At 45.9% G+C, this 23043-nt stretch overlaps 1 protein-coding gene across 1 annotated transcript in view; it reads right to left on the bottom strand.

Moving 5' to 3' along the window:
• LOC143816293 (P2X purinoceptor 1-like) overlaps positions 1-23043 on the bottom strand; it is a 207433-nt gene that overhangs the window by 2292 nt on the left and 182098 nt on the right. Inside the window, exons 12-13 of the mRNA XM_077296495.1 lie at positions 14013-14105; positions 10337-10469 (exon numbers count right to left, since the gene is read on the bottom strand). Of these exons, the coding sequence (XP_077152610.1) occupies positions 10371-10469; positions 14013-14105 (192 nt within the window). The 3' untranslated portion in view covers positions 10337-10370. The remainder of the gene's footprint in view (positions 1-10336; positions 10470-14012; positions 14106-23043) is intronic.

The raw sequence follows: 23043 nt of genomic DNA, 5'->3' as shown, positions 1-23043 counted from the left end.
TATGCCCATAGCAGCCAGAGATGCAGATGTGTTTTTTGCAGCATGAGGCGGTGCATTATCATGCATGAAAATGATCTTGCTGCGGAAAGCACGGTTCTTCCTCTTGAACCATGGCAGGAAGTGTTGTTTTAGAAACTCCACATAGATTATGGAGTTCATCTTTACCCCTTCAGGGATCATAAAGGGGTCTACAATCTCTCTCCCCATGATTCCAGCCCAAAACAATACTCCACCTCCTCCTTGTTGGCGCCTTAGCTGTGTTTTCATGGGGTGTCCATCAACCAGCCATCCTCCACTCCATCCATCTGGACCATCGAGCGTTGCACGGCACTCATCGGTGAACAAAACAGGTTGGAAGTCAGTCTTCATGTATCGTTTGGCCCACTGGAGCCGTTTCTGCTTGTGTGCAGTGGATAGAGGTGGTCGACAGGATGGTTTACGCACAGCTGCAAACCTCTGAAGGACCCTGCATCTTCTTGTTCTGGGGACGTTGGAGGCACCAGCAGCTTCAAAAACTTGTCTGCTGCTATGACAAGGCATTTTTGCAGCTGCTCTTTTAACCTTACGCAATTGCCTGTTGGAAAGAGTCCTCAATTTTTCCTTATCAGCACGCACACCTGTGTGCTGGGAATCGGCTACATACTTCTTGATTGTGCGATGATCATGATGAAGTGTCTTGGCAATGTTGATTGTAGTCATGCCTTGACCTAAATACTCCACAATTTGTTGCTTCTCAGCAGCCGACACATCCTTTTTCTTTCCCATTCTGGCAAAAAATGTAGGCTGCTTAATAATGTGGAACAGCCTTCTTAAGTAGTCTTGCCTTTATTTGGACACACCTGCCAAACTAATTTGCACAGGTATCTGCAATTGCTTTCAGTGATATAAAGAGCCCTGACACACATCACCATCAATGAGTTTAAATGACAAACAAAAAAATTCTAACCTTATCATTCCTAAACTCTTTGTGCATAATAATTTGGAACACAGTGTATTTGGGGCTGAGTTTGCAACTGGGTTTCTCAGCAGTTCCGCGTCCTATTTCTTCCAGTACTGGTGCCCTGGATCTACCACTCAGTACTTCCACTGGTCCCATGAACTCAGTCCTGTTTAGGTCCATTACCTTTGGCGTTTTGCAAGCTCAGAGTTTTCCTGTGGAAGGCCACTCTGTCTCTTCGTTACTTCAAAGTCATGCTGCTCCCTTGTCCCTTAGTCCCCTTTTCTGTAGTTTACCCACAACGACTGCACTGCTCACAGACATTTCTTACTGGAACTTGTCCCTATCTAACTAACAACAGTAGGGCAGTTACTTTCCCTAGCATTAAACCAATCACTCTCTGGGCTACTAACATTGACTCTATCGTTACCCTAACCTCACTTATGACGGCACATACAACACACATAAATAAGGAAGCGGGATTCACTACACGCGAAATGCGCGTTGGGGTAGTTCACCGGGACCAGAACGGGACCTGCCGCACTGATATGGGTAATTTAATTTAACCTATTTTGTATGCACATCGTAGTCTGGCCATTGTTAGGCATGTGGCAATATTACGGGTATGGAATGCATTGGCCTCACTATTGTTAGAGTGCCACAGCTTATTTACATCTGATCAGACTTGATGGCAATGTTATAGCTGCACCTTGTTGCACAAGACACTTTAGTATACCCAGCAGTATCCTGTTCTGTGATCTTTGGTCATTGGATGCACTTATGGATCTATCACAAGATTTTACTTATTATGATATATGGTTTTATTGCTTCATGTAATAATTTTTCAATAAATATTATTTAAGATTATTATTATTTTTCTGGCAATTTTTGACTCACAGTTCTCCTCAGTTATATCACACATAAATAAAGGTTGCCTCTTCCAGGGGTATATATAGTATCCTTCTTGGTGGATTAGCATGACCCCAGTCCCACGTGCTTGGGACCCTGGAACCGAGAGTCCAAGTTCTTTAGGCCTGTAGGCCAACATTAATGCCCTGACAGTCCAGGTGGCACATCCCAACTCCTTCAACCCGGTAACTGTACTTCCGGGTCAGCACTGGCCCTGCTCTGCCAGGGCCCAAAAGCTCTCCATGAGGCTACAACCAGGTTGGAATGTCATGTCATTCTCCCCCTAGCTCTCCGCAAGCATATGAACTTGTGGAATGCCCACAGTCCATTGGGGGCATAGTGCCTTAATTGTTTTCTCCCTTGTCTGCTGGAATTCAGTCCTTGGCTGAGGGTGTTGGACCCTTCAGTGGCTGCAGCGTCTCTGCAATCCAGCAGGGGATATGCAATGAACACAATCAAACTGGGAAAGAGGGGGAAAACTTCACTTCCTTGGCCATTCGCATAAACACAAGGGAGTACTGAATCCTGTGGGTCACCTGACCCATTTAAGCTCTGTGCCAATGCACACACGTGTAACTGGCACAACTAGGCCCGCTCGTCATTTGACTCCTCTTCTTTTCTCGCTTAGGTGTCTGTGCTCAGACCCAGATTTCCTTGGCCTCTCTTCTCCTCACATACACCAACCAGTGCACTCCCTGGGCCACGTACACCAAGACCGAATTGGTGGCTGTCTCCGACAGTCCTGAGACCCTGCCATTGGAGGAGGCCCTACAAGAGCTGGGGTTTCTGACCCTGACCCTTGGGGGTGTGACGACCCTGGGTTCTGCCACCTCCTGGCAAGGCTAGTTAGTCTCTGACTCCTCTTTTCCATCGGCCCAGACCCGAGAGACTGTGATCGCAAACCAGCCCCTCGGTCCATCTTTCTGCAAGAACTAGACATGTTTGCCTTCCTGTAAACTGGGCACCTGCTGGAGGGATTGAGCATTGGCATAGACCTTGTGCCCAGTGTTTTATACCATGATAAAACCGTAGCCATGTGCAGGAGTAAAGTATCTCACTATCCAACGGGACATGTGCTGCATCAATTTTTCTCTGTCAGGCTGGCCCAGTAGCCACACTTTTTTGGCCTGAACCACCCACCTGACCTGGGTGGTGAGGGGTTAATTCCTGGTGTTGAGCTCTGCCCCCGAGCTCAGTGAAGGAGATTTTAGAGGCGGTTCTTTTGGCATGGGTGGGAGACTCACCGGTGTCCAAGGCTTCCAGGCTTTTGGCCCATCTGCCGGCTGCAAGCCAGGTTGCTGTTCATGGTCCTGACTCTGGCTTGGGCTGGGCCTGACTCTCTTTCAGCAAGCCACCAGGCTTCACCTCCTTCCTCACCATGTTCATGACCTGCCGTAGCTGTCCTCGGCTGCCCTGTTGTGAATTTGCTTTTTGCTCCCTCTAGTGGTTACTAGTTTTTTGACTCTGGTTTTTCTGTCTTTCCTTTTATCCGCACCTGGGTCGTTAGTTAGGGGTGTTGCTATATAAGCTCCCTGGACCTTCAGTTCTATGCCTGGCAACGTAGTTATCAGAGCTAGTCTGCTGTGCTCTTGTCTACTGATCCTGGTTCCAGTTATATCAGCTAAGTCTGCCTTTTGCTTTTTGCTATTTGTTTTGGTTTTGTATTTTTGTCCAGCTTGTTCCAAATCTATATCCTGACCTTTGCTGGAAGCTCTAGGGGGGCTGGTGTTCTCCCCCCGGACCGTTAGACGGTTCGGGGGTTCTTGAATTTCCAGTGTGGATTTTGATAGGGGTTTTGTTGACCATATAAGTTACCTTTCTTTATTCTGCTATTAGTAAGCGGGCCTCTCTGTGCTAAACCTGGTTCATTTCTGTGTTTGTCATTTCCTCTTACCTCACCGTCATTATTTGTGGGGGGCTTCTATCCAGCTTTGGGGTCCCCTTCTCTGGAGGCAAGAAAGGTCTTTGTTTTCCTCTACTAGGGGTAGCTAGATTCTCCGGCTGGCGCGTGTCATCTAGAATCAACGTAGGAATGATCCCCGGCTACTTCTAGTGTTGGCGTTAGGAGTAGATATATGGTCAACCCAGTTACCACTGCCCTATGAGCTGGATTTTTGTATTCTGCAGACTTCCACGTTCCTCTGAGACCCTCGCCATTGGGGTCATAACAGTTTGCCAGGCCAGTATTAAATGTTTAATGCATTGCAGAAGAGGGATTATAAGAAAGAAGATTCTGAGTTTTTTTTTTCTTTTTCCCCTTTACCTCAGAGTGGCTATGCTTGCTGCAGACATGAATGTCCAGACCTTGATTACAAGTGTGGACCAGCTGGCTACTCGTGTGCAGGGCATACAAGATTATGTTATCAGAAATCCTAGGTCAGAACCTAAAATACCGATTCCTGAACTGTTTTCCGGAGACAGGTTTAAGTTTAGGAATTTCGTGAATAATTGTAAATTGTTTTTGTCCCTGAGACCCTGTTCATCTGGAGATTCTGCTCAGCAAGTAAAAATTGTTATTTCGTTCTTACGGGGCGACCCTCAGGATTGGGCTTTTTCGCTGGCGCCAGGAGATCCGGCATTGGCTGATCTTGATGCGTTTTTTCTGGCGCTCGGTTTACTTTATGAGGAACCCAATCTTGAGATTCAGGCAGAAAAGGCCTTGCTGGCTATGTCTCAGGGGCAGGACGAGGCTGAAGTGTATTGCCAAAAATTTCGGAAATGGTCCGTGCTGACACATTGGAACGAGTGTGCACTGGCCGCTAATTTTAGAAATGGCCTTTCTGAAGCCATTAAGAATGTTATGGTGGGTTTTCCCATTCCCGCAGGTCTGAATGATACTATGGCACTGGCTATTCAAATTGACCGGCGGTTGCGGGAGCGCAAAACCGCAAATTCCCTCATGGTGTTGTCTGAACAGACACCTAATTCGGTGCAATGTGATAGAAAAACCGCAAATTCCCTCATGGTGTTGTCTGAACAGACACCTGATTTAATGCAATGTGATAGAATCCTGACTAGAAATGAGCGGAAAATTCATAGACGCCGGAATGGCTTGTGCTACTACTGTGGTGATTCTACACATGTTATCTCAGCATGCTCTAAACGTATAGCTAAGGTTGTTAGTCCTGTCACCGTTGGTAATTTGCAACCTAAATTTATTCTGTCTGTAACTTTGATTTGCTCACTGTCATCTTATCCTGTCATGGCGTTTGTAGATTCAGGTGCTGCCCTGAGTCTCATGGATCTCTCATTTACTAAGCGCTGTGGTTTTACTCTTGAACCATTAGAAAATCCTATTCCTCTTAGGGGTATTGATGCTACACCATTGGCAGCAAATAAACCGCAGTATTGGACACAGGTTACCATGTGCATGACTCCTGAACACCGCGAGGTGATACGTTTCCTGGTTTTACATAAAATGCATGATTTGGTTGTTTTAGGGCTGCCATGGTTACAGACCCATAATCCAGTCCTGGACTGGAAGGCTATGTCAGTCTCAAGTTGGGGCTGTCGTGGTATTCATGGGGATTCCCTGCCTGTGTCTATTGCTTCCTCTACGCCTTCGGAAGTTCCGGAGTATTTGTCTGATTATCAGGATGTCTTCAGTGAGTCTGAGTCCAGTGCACTGCCTCCTCATAGGGACTGTGACTGTGCTATAGATTTGATCCCAGGCAGTAAATTTCCTAAGGGAAGACTGTTTAATCTGTCGGTACCTGAACATACCGCTATGCGTTCATATATCAAGGAGTCTCTGGAGAAAGGACATATTCGTCCGTCTTCTTCCCCTCTTGGTGCGGGATTCTTTTTTGTGGCAAAAAAGGACGGATCTTTGAGACCTTGTATTGATTATCGGCTTTTAAATAAGATCACTGTCAAGTTTCAGTATCCTTTACCGCTGTTGTCTGACTTGTTTGCCCGGATTAAGGGTGCCAAGTGGTTCACCAAGATAGACCTTCGTGGTGCGTACAACCTTGTGCGCATTAAGCAAGGTGATGAATGGAAAACCGCATTCAATACGCCCGAAGGTCATTTTGAGTACTTGGTGATGCCTTTTGGGCTCTCCAATGCGCCTTCAGTTTTTCAGTCCTTTATGCATGACATTTTCCGGAAGTATCTGGATAAATTTTTGATTGTTTATCTGGATGATATTTTGTTTTTTTCTGATAATTGGGATTCGCATGTGGAGCAGGTCAGGTTGGTCTTTAAAATTTTGCGTGAAAATTCTTTGTTTGTCAAGGGCTCAAAGTGTCTCTTTGGTGTACAGAAGGTTCCCTTTTTGGGGTTCATTTTTTCCCCTTCTGCTGTGGAGATGGACCCAGTCAAGGTCCGAGCTATTCTTGATTGGACTCAGCCCTCGTCAGTTAAGAGTCTTCAGAAGTTCTTGGGCTTCGCTAACTTCTACCGTCGTTTTATCGCTAATTTTTCTAGCATTGTGAAACCTTTGACGGATATGACCAAGAAGGGCTCCGATGTAGCTAACTGGGCTCCTGCTGCCGTGGAGGCTTTCCAGGAGTTGAAACGCCGGTTTACTTCGGCGCCTGTTTTGTGCCAGCCTGACGTCTCACTTCCCTTTCAGGTTGAGGTGGATGCTTCGGAGATTGGGGCAGGGGCCGTTTTGTCGCAGAGAGGCCCTGGTTGCTCTGTTATGAAACCTTGTGCCTTTTTCTCTAGGAAGTTTTCGCCTGCCGAGCGAAATTATGATGTGGGCAATCGGGAGTTGTTGGCCATGAAATGGGCATTTGAGGAGTGGCGTCATTGGCTCGAGGGTGCTAAGCATCGTGTGGTGGTCTTGACTGATCACAAAAATCTGATGTATCTCGAGTCTGCTAAACGCCTTAATCCGAGACAGGCCCGCTGGTCATTGTTTTTCTCCCGCTTTGATTTTGTTGTCTCGTATTTACCAGGTTCAAAGAATGTGAAGGCCGATGCTCTTTCTAGGAGCTTTGTGCCTGATGCTCCTGGAGTCGCTGATCCTGTTGGTATTCTTAAAGATGGAGTTATCTTGTCAGCTATTTCTCCGGATCTGCGACGTGTGTTGCAGAGATTTCAGGCTGATAGGCCTGAGTCTTGTCCACCTGACAGACTGTTTGTCCCGGATAAGTGGACCAGCAGAGTCATTTCCGAGGTTCATTCCTCGGTGTTGGCAGGTCACCCGGGAATTTTTGGCACCAGAGATCTGGTGGCCAGGTCCTTTTGGTGGCCTTCCTTGTCAAGGGATGTGCGGTCATTTGTGCAGTCCTGTGGGACTTGTGCTCGAGCTAAGCCTTGCTGTTCTCGTGCCAGCGGTTTGCTCTTGCCCTTGCCTGTCCCGAAGAGACCTTGGACACATATCTCCATGGATTTCATTTCTGATCTTCCGCTATCTCAGGGCATGTCCGTTATCTGGGTGATATGTGATCGCTTTTCCAAGATGGTCCATTTGGTTCCTTTGCCTAAGCTGCCTTCCTCTTCCGATCTGGTTTCTGTGTTTTTTCAGAACGTGGTTCGTTTGCACGGCATCCCTGAGAATATTGTGTCAGACAGAGGATCCCAGTTCGTTTCCAGGTTCTGGCGATCCTTTTGTAGTAGGATGGGCATTGATTTGTCGTTTTCGTCTGCTTTCCATCCTCAGACTAATGGACAGACGGAGCGAACTAATCAGACTTTGGAGGCTTATTTGAGGTGTTTTTTCTCTGCTGATCAGGACGATTGGGTGACATTCTTGCCGTTGGCTGAGTTTGCCCTTAATAATCGGGCTAGTTCCGCCACCTTGGTTTCGCCTTTTTTCTGCAACTCTGGTTTCCATCCTCGTTTTTCTTCGGGTCATGTGGAGCCTTCTGACTGTCCTGGGGTGGATTCTGTGGTGGATAGGTTGCAGCAGATCTGGAATCATGTGGTGGACAACTTGAAGTTGTCACAGGAGAAGGCTCAGCGCTTTGCCAACCGCCGCCGCGGTGTGGGTCCCCGACTACGCGTTGGGGATTTGGTATGGCTTTCTTCCCGCTTTGTTCCTATGAAGGTCTCCTCTCCCAAATTTAAACCTCGTTTTATTGGGCCTTACAAGATATTGGAAATCCTTAATCCTGTATCTTTTCGTCTGGATCTTCCTGTGTCGTTTGCTATTCACAATGTATTTCATAGGTCCTTGTTGCGGCGGTACATTGTGCCTGTAGTTCCTTCTGCTGAGCCTCCTGCTCCGGTGTTGGTTGAGGGCGAGTTGGAGTACGTGGTGGAGAAGATCTTGGATTCTCGCCTCTCCAGGCGGAGGCTTCAGTACCTGGTCAAGTGGAAGGGCTATGGTCAGGAGGATAATTCCTGGGTGGTCGCCTCTGATGTTCATGCGGCCGATTTAGTTCGTGCCTTTCATGCCGCTCATCCTGATCGCCCTGGTGGTCGTGGTGAGGGTTCGGTGACCCCTCACTAAGGGGGGGGTACTGTTGTGAATTTGCTTTTTGCTCCCTCTAGTGGTTACTAGTTTTTTGACTCTGGTTTTTCTGTCTTTCCTTTTATCCGCACCTGGGTCGTTAGTTAGGGGTGTTGCTATATAAGCTCCCTGGACCTTCAGTTCTATGCCTGGCAACGTAGTTATCAGAGCTAGTCTGCTGTGCTCTTGTCTACTGATCCTGGTTCCAGTTATATCAGCTAAGTCTGCCTTTTGCTTTTTGCTATTTGTTTTGGTTTTGTATTTTTGTCCAGCTTGTTCCAAATCTATATCCTGACCTTTGCTGGAAGCTCTAGGGGGGCTGGTGTTCTCCCCCCGGACCGTTAGACGGTTCGGGGGTTCTTGAATTTCCAGTGTGGATTTTGATAGGGGTTTTGTTGACCATATAAGTTACCTTTCTTTATTCTGCTATTAGTAAGCGGGCCTCTCTGTGCTAAACCTGGTTCATTTCTGTGTTTGTCATTTCCTCTTACCTCACCGTCATTATTTGTGGGGGGCTTCTATCCAGCTTTGGGGTCCCCTTCTCTGGAGGCAAGAAAGGTCTTTGTTTTCCTCTACTAGGGGTAGCTAGATTCTCCGGCTGGCGCGTGTCATCTAGAATCAACGTAGGAATGATCCCCGGCTACTTCTAGTGTTGGCGTTAGGAGTAGATATATGGTCAACCCAGTTACCACTGCCCTATGAGCTGGATTTTTGTATTCTGCAGACTTCCACGTTCCTCTGAGACCCTCGCCATTGGGGTCATAACACCGCCCTTCTCCTTGCCCTACTCCACCATCTCTGTTTCTTACTGCTTCCTCGCCAATGTACATCCCATGAATCGTGTCGTTTCTTCTGCAACCTCAGGCCTGTCATGGTCCCTCATCTTTCACTGGGTGGAGTTTGCCCTGACTCACCAGCCCATTTCTTGAATGTTGCTGCTCATTTCCTTGGGCCACACCTTGCTGGGCGGATCTTCTCCTTTCACTTCACTCTGCAACGACTGTCACTCCCTGATGTGGGCGGGTGCTTTTGGTTGTGGTATTCCCTTTCATTGGTTTGCCTGATTAAGGATTAGACTCCGCCTTGCACATTTTTGCTTCTGGCTCATCCATGATGGGTGGATTTGTCTCGCCCTTTTGCTACACTCACCGTCATTTTGAAGTCCTTGCACAGCACCATCTTAGACTGTCCAGCAGTCACCATCTTGCTTGTCACCCAAGTGTTCTTTGCACTGCACGGTCCTGACAAATGCAACACTCGCCAAGTGTAGCGCAGTGAGGGCCTGTAGCCATGGGCAAGACACTTGTCTTCTCCTGTTATACACAGCATACTACATGAAAGAGTGGATCCTGGCTGGGTGTTGATATTGGTGCTGTGAGGGTCTTGCGCCCATGCAGGTCGCCTGGCTACAGTAGTGTTGGCCGGCCAGTATCATAGATTTCAGTGTTCAATAAAGGAGACTTAACGTTCTAAAGTTGTCTTTACTAAAGGGTAACTTGGTAAGTGTTATTTACAAGGGGTAGAAAGTACAAGGTCTTATGGATGCTTCCTTCGCAATGTATAGTATTCACACACACACAGTATCTTTCCACTGAAGTATACTCCAGGGTCTGTGAAGTACACAGATTCACCTAGCTTGTCGCCACCTTTGGTGTTTTGCAAGCTCAGTGTTTCGCGACATGTCGTCCTATCCAAGTAGTCCTATACTGTACTATACATAACCACATCCTAATATGTACAATGACGTAGGACAGTATTCACATAGTGTCTTCAGGGGTAAGAACGCAATAACCATTGTCCACCACCACCATTGTTGTCCACCACTGATCATAAATCAGCTGGAAAGAGCTCAGAAATGACAGATAAGAATATTCTCAATTAACTCATTCTGCAACCAGCAATTGTCAGTGCAACACAGAGGCTATAGAAGGCAAATGGTGCAAAAATATTAATGAAACCAGATTACAAAAATGATTTTTTTAGCCCCAAACACCTGCATTTCAGTAACAAAAAATTGCCCCCCATAAGTAGACAGTTAAGTGGATTATAAATAATTTAATATTCATAGTGTCTTTTCTAATGCATACCTTCTGCTTTTGAGACATATCATGCTTGTTTCTATTAACTAGGAACTGCTGTGTCTGGGACCCCAGGACTCTCTGAATTTTCATTTTGAAAATAATTAGCATAAGTTGGTTCATCTTCTTTACTTACTGTTTTCTGAAATAACAGAAACAAAGCAGACGGACTTGTTAAAGTAATGAATATGGCTAACTATCCTCAGCAATGACAGTACTTCTGTAATAAAAAAACACTGTTGAAACTGACGTGAGTTTAACACATTGGTGGTCTTGGATCATACAGAGTATTTCATAATTGTTTCTAGGCCACCACAATAGTATCCAGTGTTGATTTTATTTGCCTCATGTAGAAATAAGCTAATGTGAGACAGAACCCCATTAAAGGGAATCTCTCACCCAGATAAAGTACGCCTGCGCAGGAGCCGCGACAGTAAGCAAAGAAGAGGACGTCATCGTACCGGACCGTACATCTTTCAGGTTACATCGGGGGGCTTATCTGCAGCCTTACAGAATGCTGTAGATAAGTCCCTGATGGCGGTGGCCTTAGCTTATAGGCAAAAAATGGGGTGACAGATTCCCTTTAAGGACTCGGACAGTTTTCATGTTTATGCTTTCATCTATTTCTTTCCTTGTTCCAACAGCCATAACTTTTTTATTTTTCATTACATTGTCGTATAAGGCCATACATTTGCATGATGAGTTGTAGTTTTGAGCACAACTGATCTTACCATACAGAGTATTGAAAAATGGAAAATAAATCCAAGCATGGTGAAATGGGTGGAAAAAGAAAAATGCAATTTTGCCATTACTTTTTTGTTTTGCTGGTGTTTATTGTGTAGTAAATATCCCATATGAATAGGATTCTCCTTTTCAAATTATGGCAAAATCAAACTTGTAAAGTTTTTTTCTATATTTTAGTGGTTAGAAAAATGTTCAGAATCTTTGTAAATAAAAATTTGATTGTGTCTCTATTTTCTGAGACCTGTAACTTTTTATTTTTCCGATGCTGGGTGAGAACCTTTTTTTGAGTGCTGAGCTGTAGTTTTCAATGATACCATTTTGGGTACATTTTGATCACTTTTTATTTTATCTTTTTAGGGAAGTGCAGCATCTGCGAAACTGCAATTCTTTTATTAAATTTTTTTTCTTTTCTGTACTTAAAGAGAACCCGTCAGACAATTTTGAAATGTAAATTAAGGACATGTCTGTAATGGCACTGTAATGCCGGGTTCACATTACCGTTTCTGTGCGCAGCGTATGATCTGCATACCTCCGAATGCGTCATGCGTACATATCTTTAACATTGTGTAACATGTTTTTAAGAACCACATTAGTGTCTATGGGAACGCATTGATACGCAAGGACATGCGTACGCATGCGTTCGATACGCATGCGTACTTTAGACTGTGCATGTCCAGAAAATAATGTCACCGCCTCCACCATGCGCATAAAAAACTCAAACGCATGCACATGCAGTGTTTTTGTTTGCGCATGCAGATGATATGCTGCACACAGAAGAGCTAATGTGAACCTAGCCTAATACAGATTACATTGGTAACATTGGTGATGGAATCCGCTTTGTGGTTCTTCTGTAATCACCATGTGAAGTTTTCTGCTGATTAGATTTCGGTGCACAGGGGCCGGTCTGTACCCGGGGTCTTCTCCTCACGGTCTGTGATTCCCTGGCCCCTCCGCCTGCCTCTGGTCTGTGAATGATCTGCCTCCTCTGTCTGAAATCTCAGCAGTGACCTGTCATTCACAGACCGGAGGAAGGCAGACGGGCTGGAGAATCAGACAGGGCAGAGAAGATCCTGTGTACAGTCTGGCCCCCGTGCACCAAAATCTAATCAGCAGAAAACTTCAAATGGTGATGAGAGAAGAATCACAAAGTGGATTTCTTCACCAAAGGTATTAGTTTAATCTATACTACAGCACCATTAAAGCCATGACTTAAAGTGAAGCTGTCACCAGGTTTGGCCGATAAGAGTTTAGGCCACCGCTTTTCAGGGCTTATCTACAGCGTTCTATAATGCTGTAGATAACCCCCCAATCTGACCTGCAAGAGAAGAAAAATAAGTTATATTATACTCACCCGGGGGGCGGTCTGGTCCGATGGGTGTTGCAGGTCCATGCCTGCTGTAGATAAGCCCTGAAAGATGATGGCCGTATCTTATATCAGCCAAAACTGGTGACAGGTTCCCTTGATCATTACAAAATAATGGTGACAGGTTCTCTTTAACGTATGGTTTAATTAACTCTACATTATTGAGATCACACTTTTTTTGAACACAGCAATGTCTATTTTTTTTTTCTTTAATTTTGTAACCTTATTTCGGCATGGGAAAAAGAGGGTGATTGAAAATTATATATATATATATATATATATATATATATATATATATATATATATATATATATAAATAAATATTAGACACACTGGTGATTTTGCAAGTTTTACCTCCTACAAAGAATGGAGAGGTCTGTGATTTGTATCGTAGATATACTTCAACTGTGAGAGACATAGTCTTAAAAAAATCATATTGTTTGATTTTTTCATAATTAATTACCATTTTTTTGCATGAAATAAGTATTTGAAAAATAGAAAAACAGGACTTAATATTTTTTACAGAAAACTTTGCAATTACAAGGATCAGACATTTCCTGTAGTTCTTAACCAAGTTTGCACACACTGCAGCAGGGATTTGGCCCACTACGCCATACAGATCTGCTCCAGATCGCTTAGGTTTTGGGGCTGTCACTGGGCAGCATTGATTTTCAGCTTCCTCCAAAGCTTTTCAATTGGGTTCAGGTCTAGAGACTGGCTAGGCCACTCCAGGAGCTTGAAATGCTTCTTACAGAACCATACCTTAGTAGCCCTGGCTGTGTGTTTCGGGTCATTGTCACGCTGGAAGACCCAGTCATGACCCATCTTCAATGCTCTTACTGACGGAAGCAGGTTGTTGGCCAAAATATCACGATACATGACCCCATCCATCCTCCTTTTCAATACGGTGCAATTATCCTGTCCTCTGTGCAGAAAAGCACCCCCAAAGTATGATGTTTCCCCCACCATCTTCACAGATGGGACGGAGTTCTTGGGGTTGTACTCATCCTCCTTCTTCCTCCAAACACGGCAAGTGCAGTTGATACCAAAAAGTTCTATTTTGGTCTCATCTGACCACATGGCCTTCTCCCATTCCTCCTCTGGATCATCCAGATGGTTATTGGTGAACTTCAAACAGGCCTGGACATGTGCTAGCACGAGCAGGGGGACCTTGTGTTCACTGCAGGGTTTTAATCCATGACGGCGTATGGAGCATCTTATGGGGCCATCAACCTTTATTGAGCAGCATATGGGGCATATTATGCTATGGAGCATCTTATGGGGCCATCAACCTTTTATGGAGCAGCAAAAGGGGCATATTATTCTCTGGTGTATCTTGTAGGGCCATCAACCTTTATGGAGCATTATAAGGGGCATATTATTCTATGGAGCATCTTATGGGGCCACCATTAACCTTTGTGCAGCATCATATGGGGCATATTTTAATATGGAGCATCTTGCTCAGCTCCAAGATTACAGGTCATTAAATGGGTCATTTTAAATGAACACTGACAAATAAAACTCATAATGAATGTATTAATCAATGCAAGTGTACTAATAATTTAAAATAAAAGATACCTTTTCACTTTTTGCATGCTTGAATTTTTTCTCCTTGTAATAATTCCTTTTTGGAAGTACGTGTAGTAACATCAAGTCACATAAAACCGTTGCCTGAAAAACATACAGATTATACCCTGTTCACATCGGCTTTGTCATAGCAGCAGTACAATGAAAGTAATGGCAGTGACTGATTTGTCAAATGATCGGCACCAGTGGTGCGCTACAGTCCCCATCATGGTGTCCACAACTGTATTGGACAAATTAATATATACAACACTGACTAGCAGGCAGCTACTGACTGTAAAAACTCATTAAGCTCAGAAACTAAATATTTCTAAAGTTAAACTGTTGGGAGGGGTTGACACGCTCAGCTGCTTCTTAAGGCAGACACAGGAACATTTTGGTAGTAAATTACCTGCTGGTTTATTATAGTCAGAATAGACCAAAGCAGGGTACAGGGAAAATAAGCAGAGCATTCCTGGCTTAACGTCTAACAAAACAAAGTGCAAAAGAGTCCTTTCTCTGCAGGTTTCACTTGCAGACGCCACACAATGTCCTTAGCTCCTCCTGGAGCCACGTGGGAGTTCCTCCTCTCCTAAGTCACAACAACTGACTCTCCAGATAAGCTGTTTTACCCAGACTATGTGATGATCACCTGACCGTGACATCATCTCAGGTCCTGTTAGTACACATGCCGATGTCGACTCTGCAGTAGGAGATATGGTGAGCACTCTCCCTCCCACTCTATGTGTATCTACATAAAAGCAGCCCATGTATACAACTTTAAATTAACCCTCTCAGCACATAGTGTGCTGGAGGAAAAATATCCTGGTTTTACATCACTGATACCAATATGTGCAGTGACACATATCTCCCTTCATATACTGTGCCAGTGACCCTGTCACACTATTTATAGACATTTTTATATATTTTTAGCTCTGCATCTTTATACTTTACTGGATCGCCCCCAGAGCAGGGCAATGGGGTACTCGGTACCGGGTCTATCCCTCTCTCGATTCTGGGGATGTCACGGTGGCCTGACCCGGTCCGTGGCCCTTGTGAGGGGCGTCAAATTAAAGGTGTAGTTTGTCTAGTGTTCGTGATGCCACCTGTGGTGTTTGGTCAGGGTGACCGATGCTGCTTAGGGGTCCGCTGGGGTGATGGAGTGGCAGCTAGATGGTATACCTTCCCACAGGTGAAGTACTGTATGTCCCCAGGGCTTTCCAGATGTGTAGGTAGTGATGGTGGATGTTGTAAGGCGCAATGAATAACGAGGACACAAAGGTTGCAGTCTCTTTACCTTTAACTGAAGACTTCAGCGTCCACAGTCCAGAGTACCGTTCACAGGGCAGGCAGAGTCCGGCCGGTCCAAAGGCATATCCAGAGTTCCCTTAACCAGGTGGAAATCAGTAGCCTTCCTACTAGCGCCTGTGTGTTGTAGTACCTCCCTGCTGAGCACCACGGGATAGTCCTCACAACCTTTGTAGATGTTTCTGATGTTCTCTCTTTCTCTCTGTCCCCCAGATGGTATGGACAGGACAACCCGTATGACGGGGTAGGCCTGGAGCTTATTTATAGGGACCCTAGAGACGCCCCTCTCCCACAATTTGCCTCCGTGTCTTCTTAGGTATTAAGGTCGGGCAGCCAACTTGGAATTGACTGTCCTGCCAGTCTCTGAAGTAATGCGTAGAGTCAATTACTCCCTCGGTGTTCCAGCCACCGGCTACGCGCCTCAGAAGGAGGCTGCCGATCTCGGGGCAGAACTCCTCCCGGTGTTATCTTCTTGTGCTGTGACTTCGTTTCTCACTCTCCACAATACACTTCGCTTCGTGTCCTGTTGTGAATTTGCTTTTTGCTCCCTCTAGTGGTTACTAGTTTTTTGACTCTGGTTTTTCTGTCATTCCTTTTATCCGCACCTGGGTCGTTAGTTAGGGGTGTTGCTATATAAGCTCCCTGGACCTTCAGTTCAATGCCTGGCAACGTAGTTATCAGAGCTAGTCTGCTGTGCTCTTGTCTACTGATCCTGGTTCCAGTTATATCAGCTAAGTCTGCCTTTTGTTTTTTGCTATTTGTTTTGGTTTTGTATTTTTGTCCAGCTTGTTCCAAATCTACATCCTGACCTTTGCTGAAGCTCTAGGGGGCTGGTGTTCTCCCCCCGGACCGTTAGACGGTTCGGGGGTTCTTGAATTTCCAGTGTGGATTTTGATAGGGTTTTTGTTGACCATATAAGTTACCTTTCTTTATTCTGCTATCAGTAAGCGGGCCTCTCTGTGCTAAACCTGGTTCATTTCTGTGTTTGTCATTTCCTCTTACCTCACCGTCATTATTTGTGGGGGGCTTCTATCCAGCTTTGGGGTCCCCTTCTCTGGAGGCAAGAAAGGTCTTTGTTTTCCTCTACTAGGGGTAGCTAGATTCTCCGGCTGGCGCGTGTCATCTAGAATCAACGTAGGAATGATCCCCGGCTACTTCTAGTGTTGGCGTTAGGAGTAGATATATGGTCAACCCAGTTACCACTGCCCTATGAGCTGGATTTTTGTATTCTGCAGACTTCCACGTTCCTCTGAGACCCTCGCCATTGGGGTCATAACAGTTTGCCAGGCCGGTATTAAATGTTTAATGCATTGCCGAAGAGGGATTATAAGAAAGAAGATTCTGAGTTTTTTTTTTTGTTTTTTTTTTTTTTCTTCTTCCCCTTTACCTCAGAGTGGCTATGCTTGCTGCAGACATGAATGTCCAGACCTTGATTACAAGTGTGGACCAGCTGGCTACTCGTGTGCAGGGCATACAAGACTATGTTATCAGAAATCCTATGTCAGAACCTAAAATACCGATTCCTGAACTGTTTTCCGGAGACAGGTTTAAGTTTAGGAATTTCGTGAATAATTGTAAATTGTTTTTGTCCCTGAGACCCTGTTCATCTGGAGATTCTGCTCAGCAAGTAAAAATTGTTATTTTGTTCTTACGGGGCGACCCTCAGGATTGGGCTTTTTCGCTGGCACCAGGAGATCCGGCATTGGCTGATCTTGATGCGTTTTTTCTGGCGCTCGGTTTACTTTATGAGGAACCCAATCTTGAGATTCAGGCAGAAAAGGCCTTGCTGGCTATGTCTCAGGGGCAGGACGAGGCTGAAGTGTATTGCCAAAAATTTCGGAAATGGTCCGTGCTGACACATTGGAACGAGTGTGCACTGGCCGCTAATTTTAGAAATGGCCTTTCTGAAGCCATTAAGAATGTTATGGTGGGTTTTCCCATTCCCACAGGTCTGAATGATACTATGGCACTGGCTATTCAAATTGACCGGCGGTTGCGGGAGCGCAAAACCGCAAATTCCCTCATGGTGTTGTCTGAACAGACACCTAATTCGGTGCAATGTGATAGAAAAACCGCAAATTCCCTCATGGTGTTGTCTGAACAGACACCTGATTTAATGCAATGTGATAGAATCCTGACTAGAAATGAGCGGAAAATTCATAGACGCCGGAATGGCTTGTGCTACTACTGTGGTGATTCTACACATGTTATCTCAGCATGCTCTAAACGTATAGCTAAGGTTGTTAGTCCTGTCACCGTTGGTAATTTGCAACCTAAATTTATTCTGTCTGTAACTTTGATTTGCTCACTGTCATCTTATCCTGTCATGGCGTTTGTAGATTCAGGTGCTGCCCTGAGTCTCATGGATCTCTCATTTGCTAAGCGCTGTGGTTTTACTCTTGAACCATTAGAAAATCCTATTCCTCTTAGGGGTATTGATGCTACACCATTGGCAGCAAATAAACCGCAGTATTGGACACAGGTTACCATGTGCATGACTCCTGAACACCGCGAGGTGATACGTTTCCTGGTTTTACATAAAATGCATGATTTGGTTGTTTTAGGGCTGCCATGGTTACAGACCCATAATCCAGTCCTGGACTGGAAGGCTATGTCAGTCTCAAGTTGGGGCTGTCGTGGTATTCATGGGGATTCCCTGCCTGTGTCTATTGCTTCTTCTACGCCTTCGGAAGTTCCGGAGTATTTGTCTGATTATCAGGATGTCTTCAGTGAGTCTGAGTCCAGTGCACTGCCTCCTCATAGGGACTGTGACTGTGCTATAGATTTGATCCCAGGCAGTAAATTTCCTAAGGGAAGACTGTTTAATCTGTCGGTACCTGAACATACCGCTATGCGTTCATATATCAAGGAGTCTCTGGAGAAAGGACATATTCGTCCGTCTTCTTCCCCTCTTGGTGCGGGATTCTTTTTTGTGGCAAAAAAGGACGGATCTTTGAGACCTTGTATTGATTATCGGCTTTTAAATAAGATCACTGTCAAATTTCAGTATCCTTTACCGCTATTGTCTGACTTGTTTGCCCGGATTAAGGGTGCCAAGTGGTTCACCAAGATAGACCTTCGTGGTGCGTACAACCTTGTGCGCATTAAGCAAGGTGATGAATGGAAAACCGCATTCAATACGCCCGAAGGTCATTTTGAGTACTTGGTGATGCCTTTTGGGCTCTCCAATGCGCCTTCAGTTTTTCAGTCCTTTATGCATGACATTTTCCGGAAGTATCTGGATAAATTTTTGATTGTTTATCTGGATGATATTTTGGTTTTTTCTGATAATTGGGATTCGCATGTGGAGCAGGTCAGGTTGGTCTTTAAAATTTTGCGTGAAAATTCTTTGTTTGTCAAGGGCTCAAAGTGTCTCTTTGGTGTACAGAAGGTTCCCTTTTTGGGGTTCATTTTTTCCCCTTCTGCTGTGGAGATGGACCCAGTCAAGGTCCGAGCTATTCTTGATTGGACTCAGCCCTCGTCAGTTAAGAGTCTTCAGAAGTTCTTGGGCTTCGCTAACTTCTACCGTCGTTTTATCGCTAATTTTTCTAGCATTGTGAAACCTTTGACGGATATGACCAAGAAGGGCTCCGATGTAGCTAACTGGGCTCCTGCTGCCGTGGAGGCTTTCCAGGAGTTGAAACGCCGGTTTACTTCGGCGCCTGTTTTGTGCCAGCCTGACGTCTCACTTCCCTTTCAGGTTGAGGTGGATGCTTCGGAGATTGGGGCAGGGGCCGTTTTGTCGCAGAGAGGCCCTGGTTGCTCTGTTATGAAACCTTGTGCCTTTTTCTCTAGGAAGTTTTCGCCTGCCGAGCGAAATTATGATGTGGGCAATCGGGAGTTGTTGGCCATGAAATGGGCATTTGAGGAGTGGCGTCATTGGCTTGAGGGTGCTAAGCATCGTGTGGTGGTCTTGACTGATCACAAAAATCTGATGTATCTCGAGTCTGCTAAACGCCTTAATCCGAGACAGGCCCGCTGGTCATTGTTTTTCTCCCGCTTTGATTTTGTTGTCTCGTATTTACCAGGTTCAAAGAATGTGAAGGCCGATGCTCTTTCTAGGAGCTTTGTGCCTGATGCTCCTGGAGTCGCTGATCCTGTTGGTATTCTTAAAGATGGAGTTATCTTGTCAGCTATTTCTCCGGATCTGCGACGTGTGTTGCAGAGATTTCAGGCTGATAGGCCTGAGTCTTGTCTGTTGTGAATTTGGTTTCTGGGCTCCCCCTGTGGCCGCTTGTGGAATTGGACTTGTCATCCTCTTTCCTGTTTCACCTGGTTCCATCAGTAGTGGGTGTCGCTATTTAAGCTCATTTCTCTGGTGGTTTCTTGCCGGTCAACAATGTTATCTGATGCCTCTCAGTGCTTGTTCCTGCTTCTAGACAACTTCTAGATAAGTTGGACTTTTGTCCATGTTTTGTTTTGCCTATTTGTTCCAGTTCACAGCTGAAGTTTTGTTACTGTGTCTGGAAAGCTCTCGTTGATCAGGGATTGCTACTCTGGCGTTATGAGTTAATGCCAGAGTTTAAGGTAATCTCTGGATGGTGTTTTGTTAGTGTTTTTCTGCTGACCATGAAAGTATACTATCTGTCTTCTGCTATCTAGTAAGCGGACCTCAAATTTGCTAAAACTATTTTCCTGCTGCGTTTGTTGTTTCATCTGAACTCACCGTCATTATATGTGGGGGGCTACTGTCTTCTTTGGAATATTTCTCTAGAGGTGAGCCAGGTCTTATATTTCCCTCTGCTAGCTATTTAGGTCTTAGGCCAGAGCTGGGCATCTAGCTATAAATAGGAAATGCTACCTGGCTATTTCTAGTTGCGCGGCAGGCTTAGTTCATGGTCAGTATAGTTCCATCTTCCGAGAGCTTGTCCCTCTATAGGCTTGCTATGATCTCTGTCTGCAGAGATCATGACACTTGTCCACCTGACAGACTGTTTGTCCCGGATAAGTGGACCAGCAGAGTCATTTCCGAGGTTCATTCCTCGGTGTTGGCAGGTCACCCGGGAATTTTTGGCACCAGAGATCTGGTGGCCAGGTCCTTTTGGTGGCCTTCCTTGTCAAGGGATGTGCGGTCATTTGTGCAGTCCTGTGGGACTTGTGCTCGAGCTAAGCCTTGCTGTTCTCGTGCCAGCGGTTTGCTCTTGCCCTTGCCTGTCCCGAAGAGACCTTGGACACATATCTCCATGGATTTCATTTCTGATCTTCCGCTATCTCAGGGCATGTCCGTTATCTGGGTGATATGTGATCGCTTTTCCAAGATGGTCCATTTGGTTCCTTTGCCTAAGCTGCCTTCCTCTTCCGATCTGGTTCCTGTGTTTTTCCAGAACGTGGTTCGTTTGCACGGCATCCCTGAGAATATTGTGTCAGACAGAGGATCCCAGTTCGTTTCCAGGTTCTGGCGATCCTTTTGTAGTAGGATGGGCATTGATTTGTCGTTTTCGTCTGCTTTCCATCCTCAGACTAATGGACAGACGGAGCGAACCAATCAGACTTTGGAGGCTTATTTGAGGTGTTTTGTCTCTGCTGATCAGGACGATTGGGTGACATTCTTGCCGTTGGCTGAGTTTGCCCTTAATAATCGGGCTAGTTCCGCCACCTTGGTTTCGCCTTTTTTCTGCAACTCTGGTTTCCATCCTCGCTTTTCTTCGGGTCATGTGGAGCCTTCTGACTGTCCTGGGGTGGATTCTGTGGTGGATAGGTTGCAGCAGATCTGGAATCATGTGGTGGACAACTTGAAGTTGTCACAGGAGAAGGCTCAGCGCTTTGCCAACCGCCGCCGCGGTGTGGGTCCCCGACTACGCGTTGGGGATTTGGTATGGCTTTCTTCCCGCTTTGTTCCTATGAAGGTCTCCTCTCCCAAATTTAAACCTCGTTTTATTGGGCCTTACAAGATATTGGAAATCCTTAATCCTGTATCTTTTCGTCTGGATCTTCCTGTGTCGTTTGCTATTCACAATGTATTTCATAGGTCCTTGTTGCGGCGGTACATTGTGCCTGTAGTTCCTTCTGCTGAGCCTCCTGCTCCGGTGTTGGTTGAGGGCGAGTTGGAGTACGTGGTGGAGAAGATCTTGGATTCTCGCCTCTCCAGGCGGAGGCTTCAGTACCTGGTCAAGTGGAAGGGCTATGGTCAGGAGGATAATTCCTGGGTGGTCGCCTCTGATGTTCATGCGGCCGATTTAGTTCGTGCCTTTCATGCCGCTCATCCTGATCGCCCTGGTGGTCGTGGTGAGGGTTCGGTGACCCCTCACTAAGGGGGGGGTACTGTTGTGAATTTGCTTTTTGCTCCCTCTAGTGGTTACTAGTTTTTTGACTCTGGTTTTTCTGTCATTCCTTTTATCCGCACCTGGGTCGTTAGTTAGGGGTGTTGCTATATAAGCTCCCTGGACCTTCAGTTCAATGCCTGGCAACGTAGTTATCAGAGCTAGTCTGCTGTGCTCTTGTCTACTGATCCTGGTTCCAGTTATATCAGCTAAGTCTGCCTTTTGTTTTTTGCTATTTGTTTTGGTTTTGTATTTTTGTCCAGCTTGTTCCAAATCTACATCCTGACCTTTGCTGAAGCTCTAGGGGGCTGGTGTTCTCCCCCCGGACCGTTAGACGGTTCGGGGGTTCTTGAATTTCCAGTGTGGATTTTGATAGGGTTTTTGTTGACCATATAAGTTACCTTTCTTTATTCTGCTATCAGTAAGCGGGCCTCTCTGTGCTAAACCTGGTTCATTTCTGTGTTTGTCATTTCCTCTTACCTCACCGTCATTATTTGTGGGGGGCTTCTATCCAGCTTTGGGGTCCCCTTCTCTGGAGGCAAGAAAGGTCTTTGTTTTCCTCTACTAGGGGTAGCTAGATTCTCCGGCTGGCGCGTGTCATCTAGAATCAACGTAGGAATGATCCCCGGCTACTTTTAGTGTTGGCGTTAGGAGTAGATATATGGTCAACCCAGTTACCACTGCCCTATGAGCTGGATTTTTGTATTCTGCAGACTTCCACGTTCCTCTGAGACCCTCGCCATTGGGGTCATAACAGTGTCCTTTCTTAGGATGCTGCCGCATGGGGTGCAGGCGCAGCTCTGTAGCATTCTACCTCTTGCTAGGCCTCTGTCAGGATCCCACCCCTGACAGGGACCCTCTGTCTGCAGCTCAGATGTTCCTCCTTCTCCCCCTGTCTGCCTGACAGGTCCTCTCTGGGTCAAACCCAGGCAGCTTCTCACTGACTTCCTACCCAACCCACCAGTTTTACCCGTGTGTGAGGAGTGCCCTAATAGATAGAAGCAAAACTCCCCCTGGTGGACTGGAGTGTGAATTGTAGTGTGTGACTTGTGAGACCTGGCAAGGTGAACTCCTTTAGTACCATCAGACGTAATATCACTCCCCCTGGTGGAAGAGCGACATTACTGCAACGACCAGGACTCTGGGGCGCTGCATTACTAGATGGTGGCCCGATTCTAACGCATCGGGTATTCTAGAATATGAAAGTAGTTTATTTATCAAGATTTAAGAATAATGCAATGAATACACAGGATTTTCTGGGTAAAATATATACATAGTTGGAGCGCCCCCAGACGCAGGGCCGCGGGGTACTCGGTACCGGGCCTCTCTGTCTCGGTCCTGGGGTTGTCACGGTGGCTAGACCCGGTCCGTGACCCTGCTAAGGGGCGTCCAATGAAAGGTATGATGGTGGTGCGTGTTGCAAGTCGCGATGAATAACGAGGACACAGGGTTGCAGTCTCTTTACCTCTTTACTGAAG

This window comes from Ranitomeya variabilis, chromosome 3 (assembly GCF_051348905.1).
Source record: "Ranitomeya variabilis isolate aRanVar5 chromosome 3, aRanVar5.hap1, whole genome shotgun sequence".
NCBI lineage: Eukaryota > Metazoa > Chordata > Amphibia > Anura > Dendrobatidae > Ranitomeya > Ranitomeya variabilis.
The sequence above is the reverse complement of the archived record's forward strand: the minus strand, read 5'-3'. Positions and strand labels throughout refer to the sequence as shown.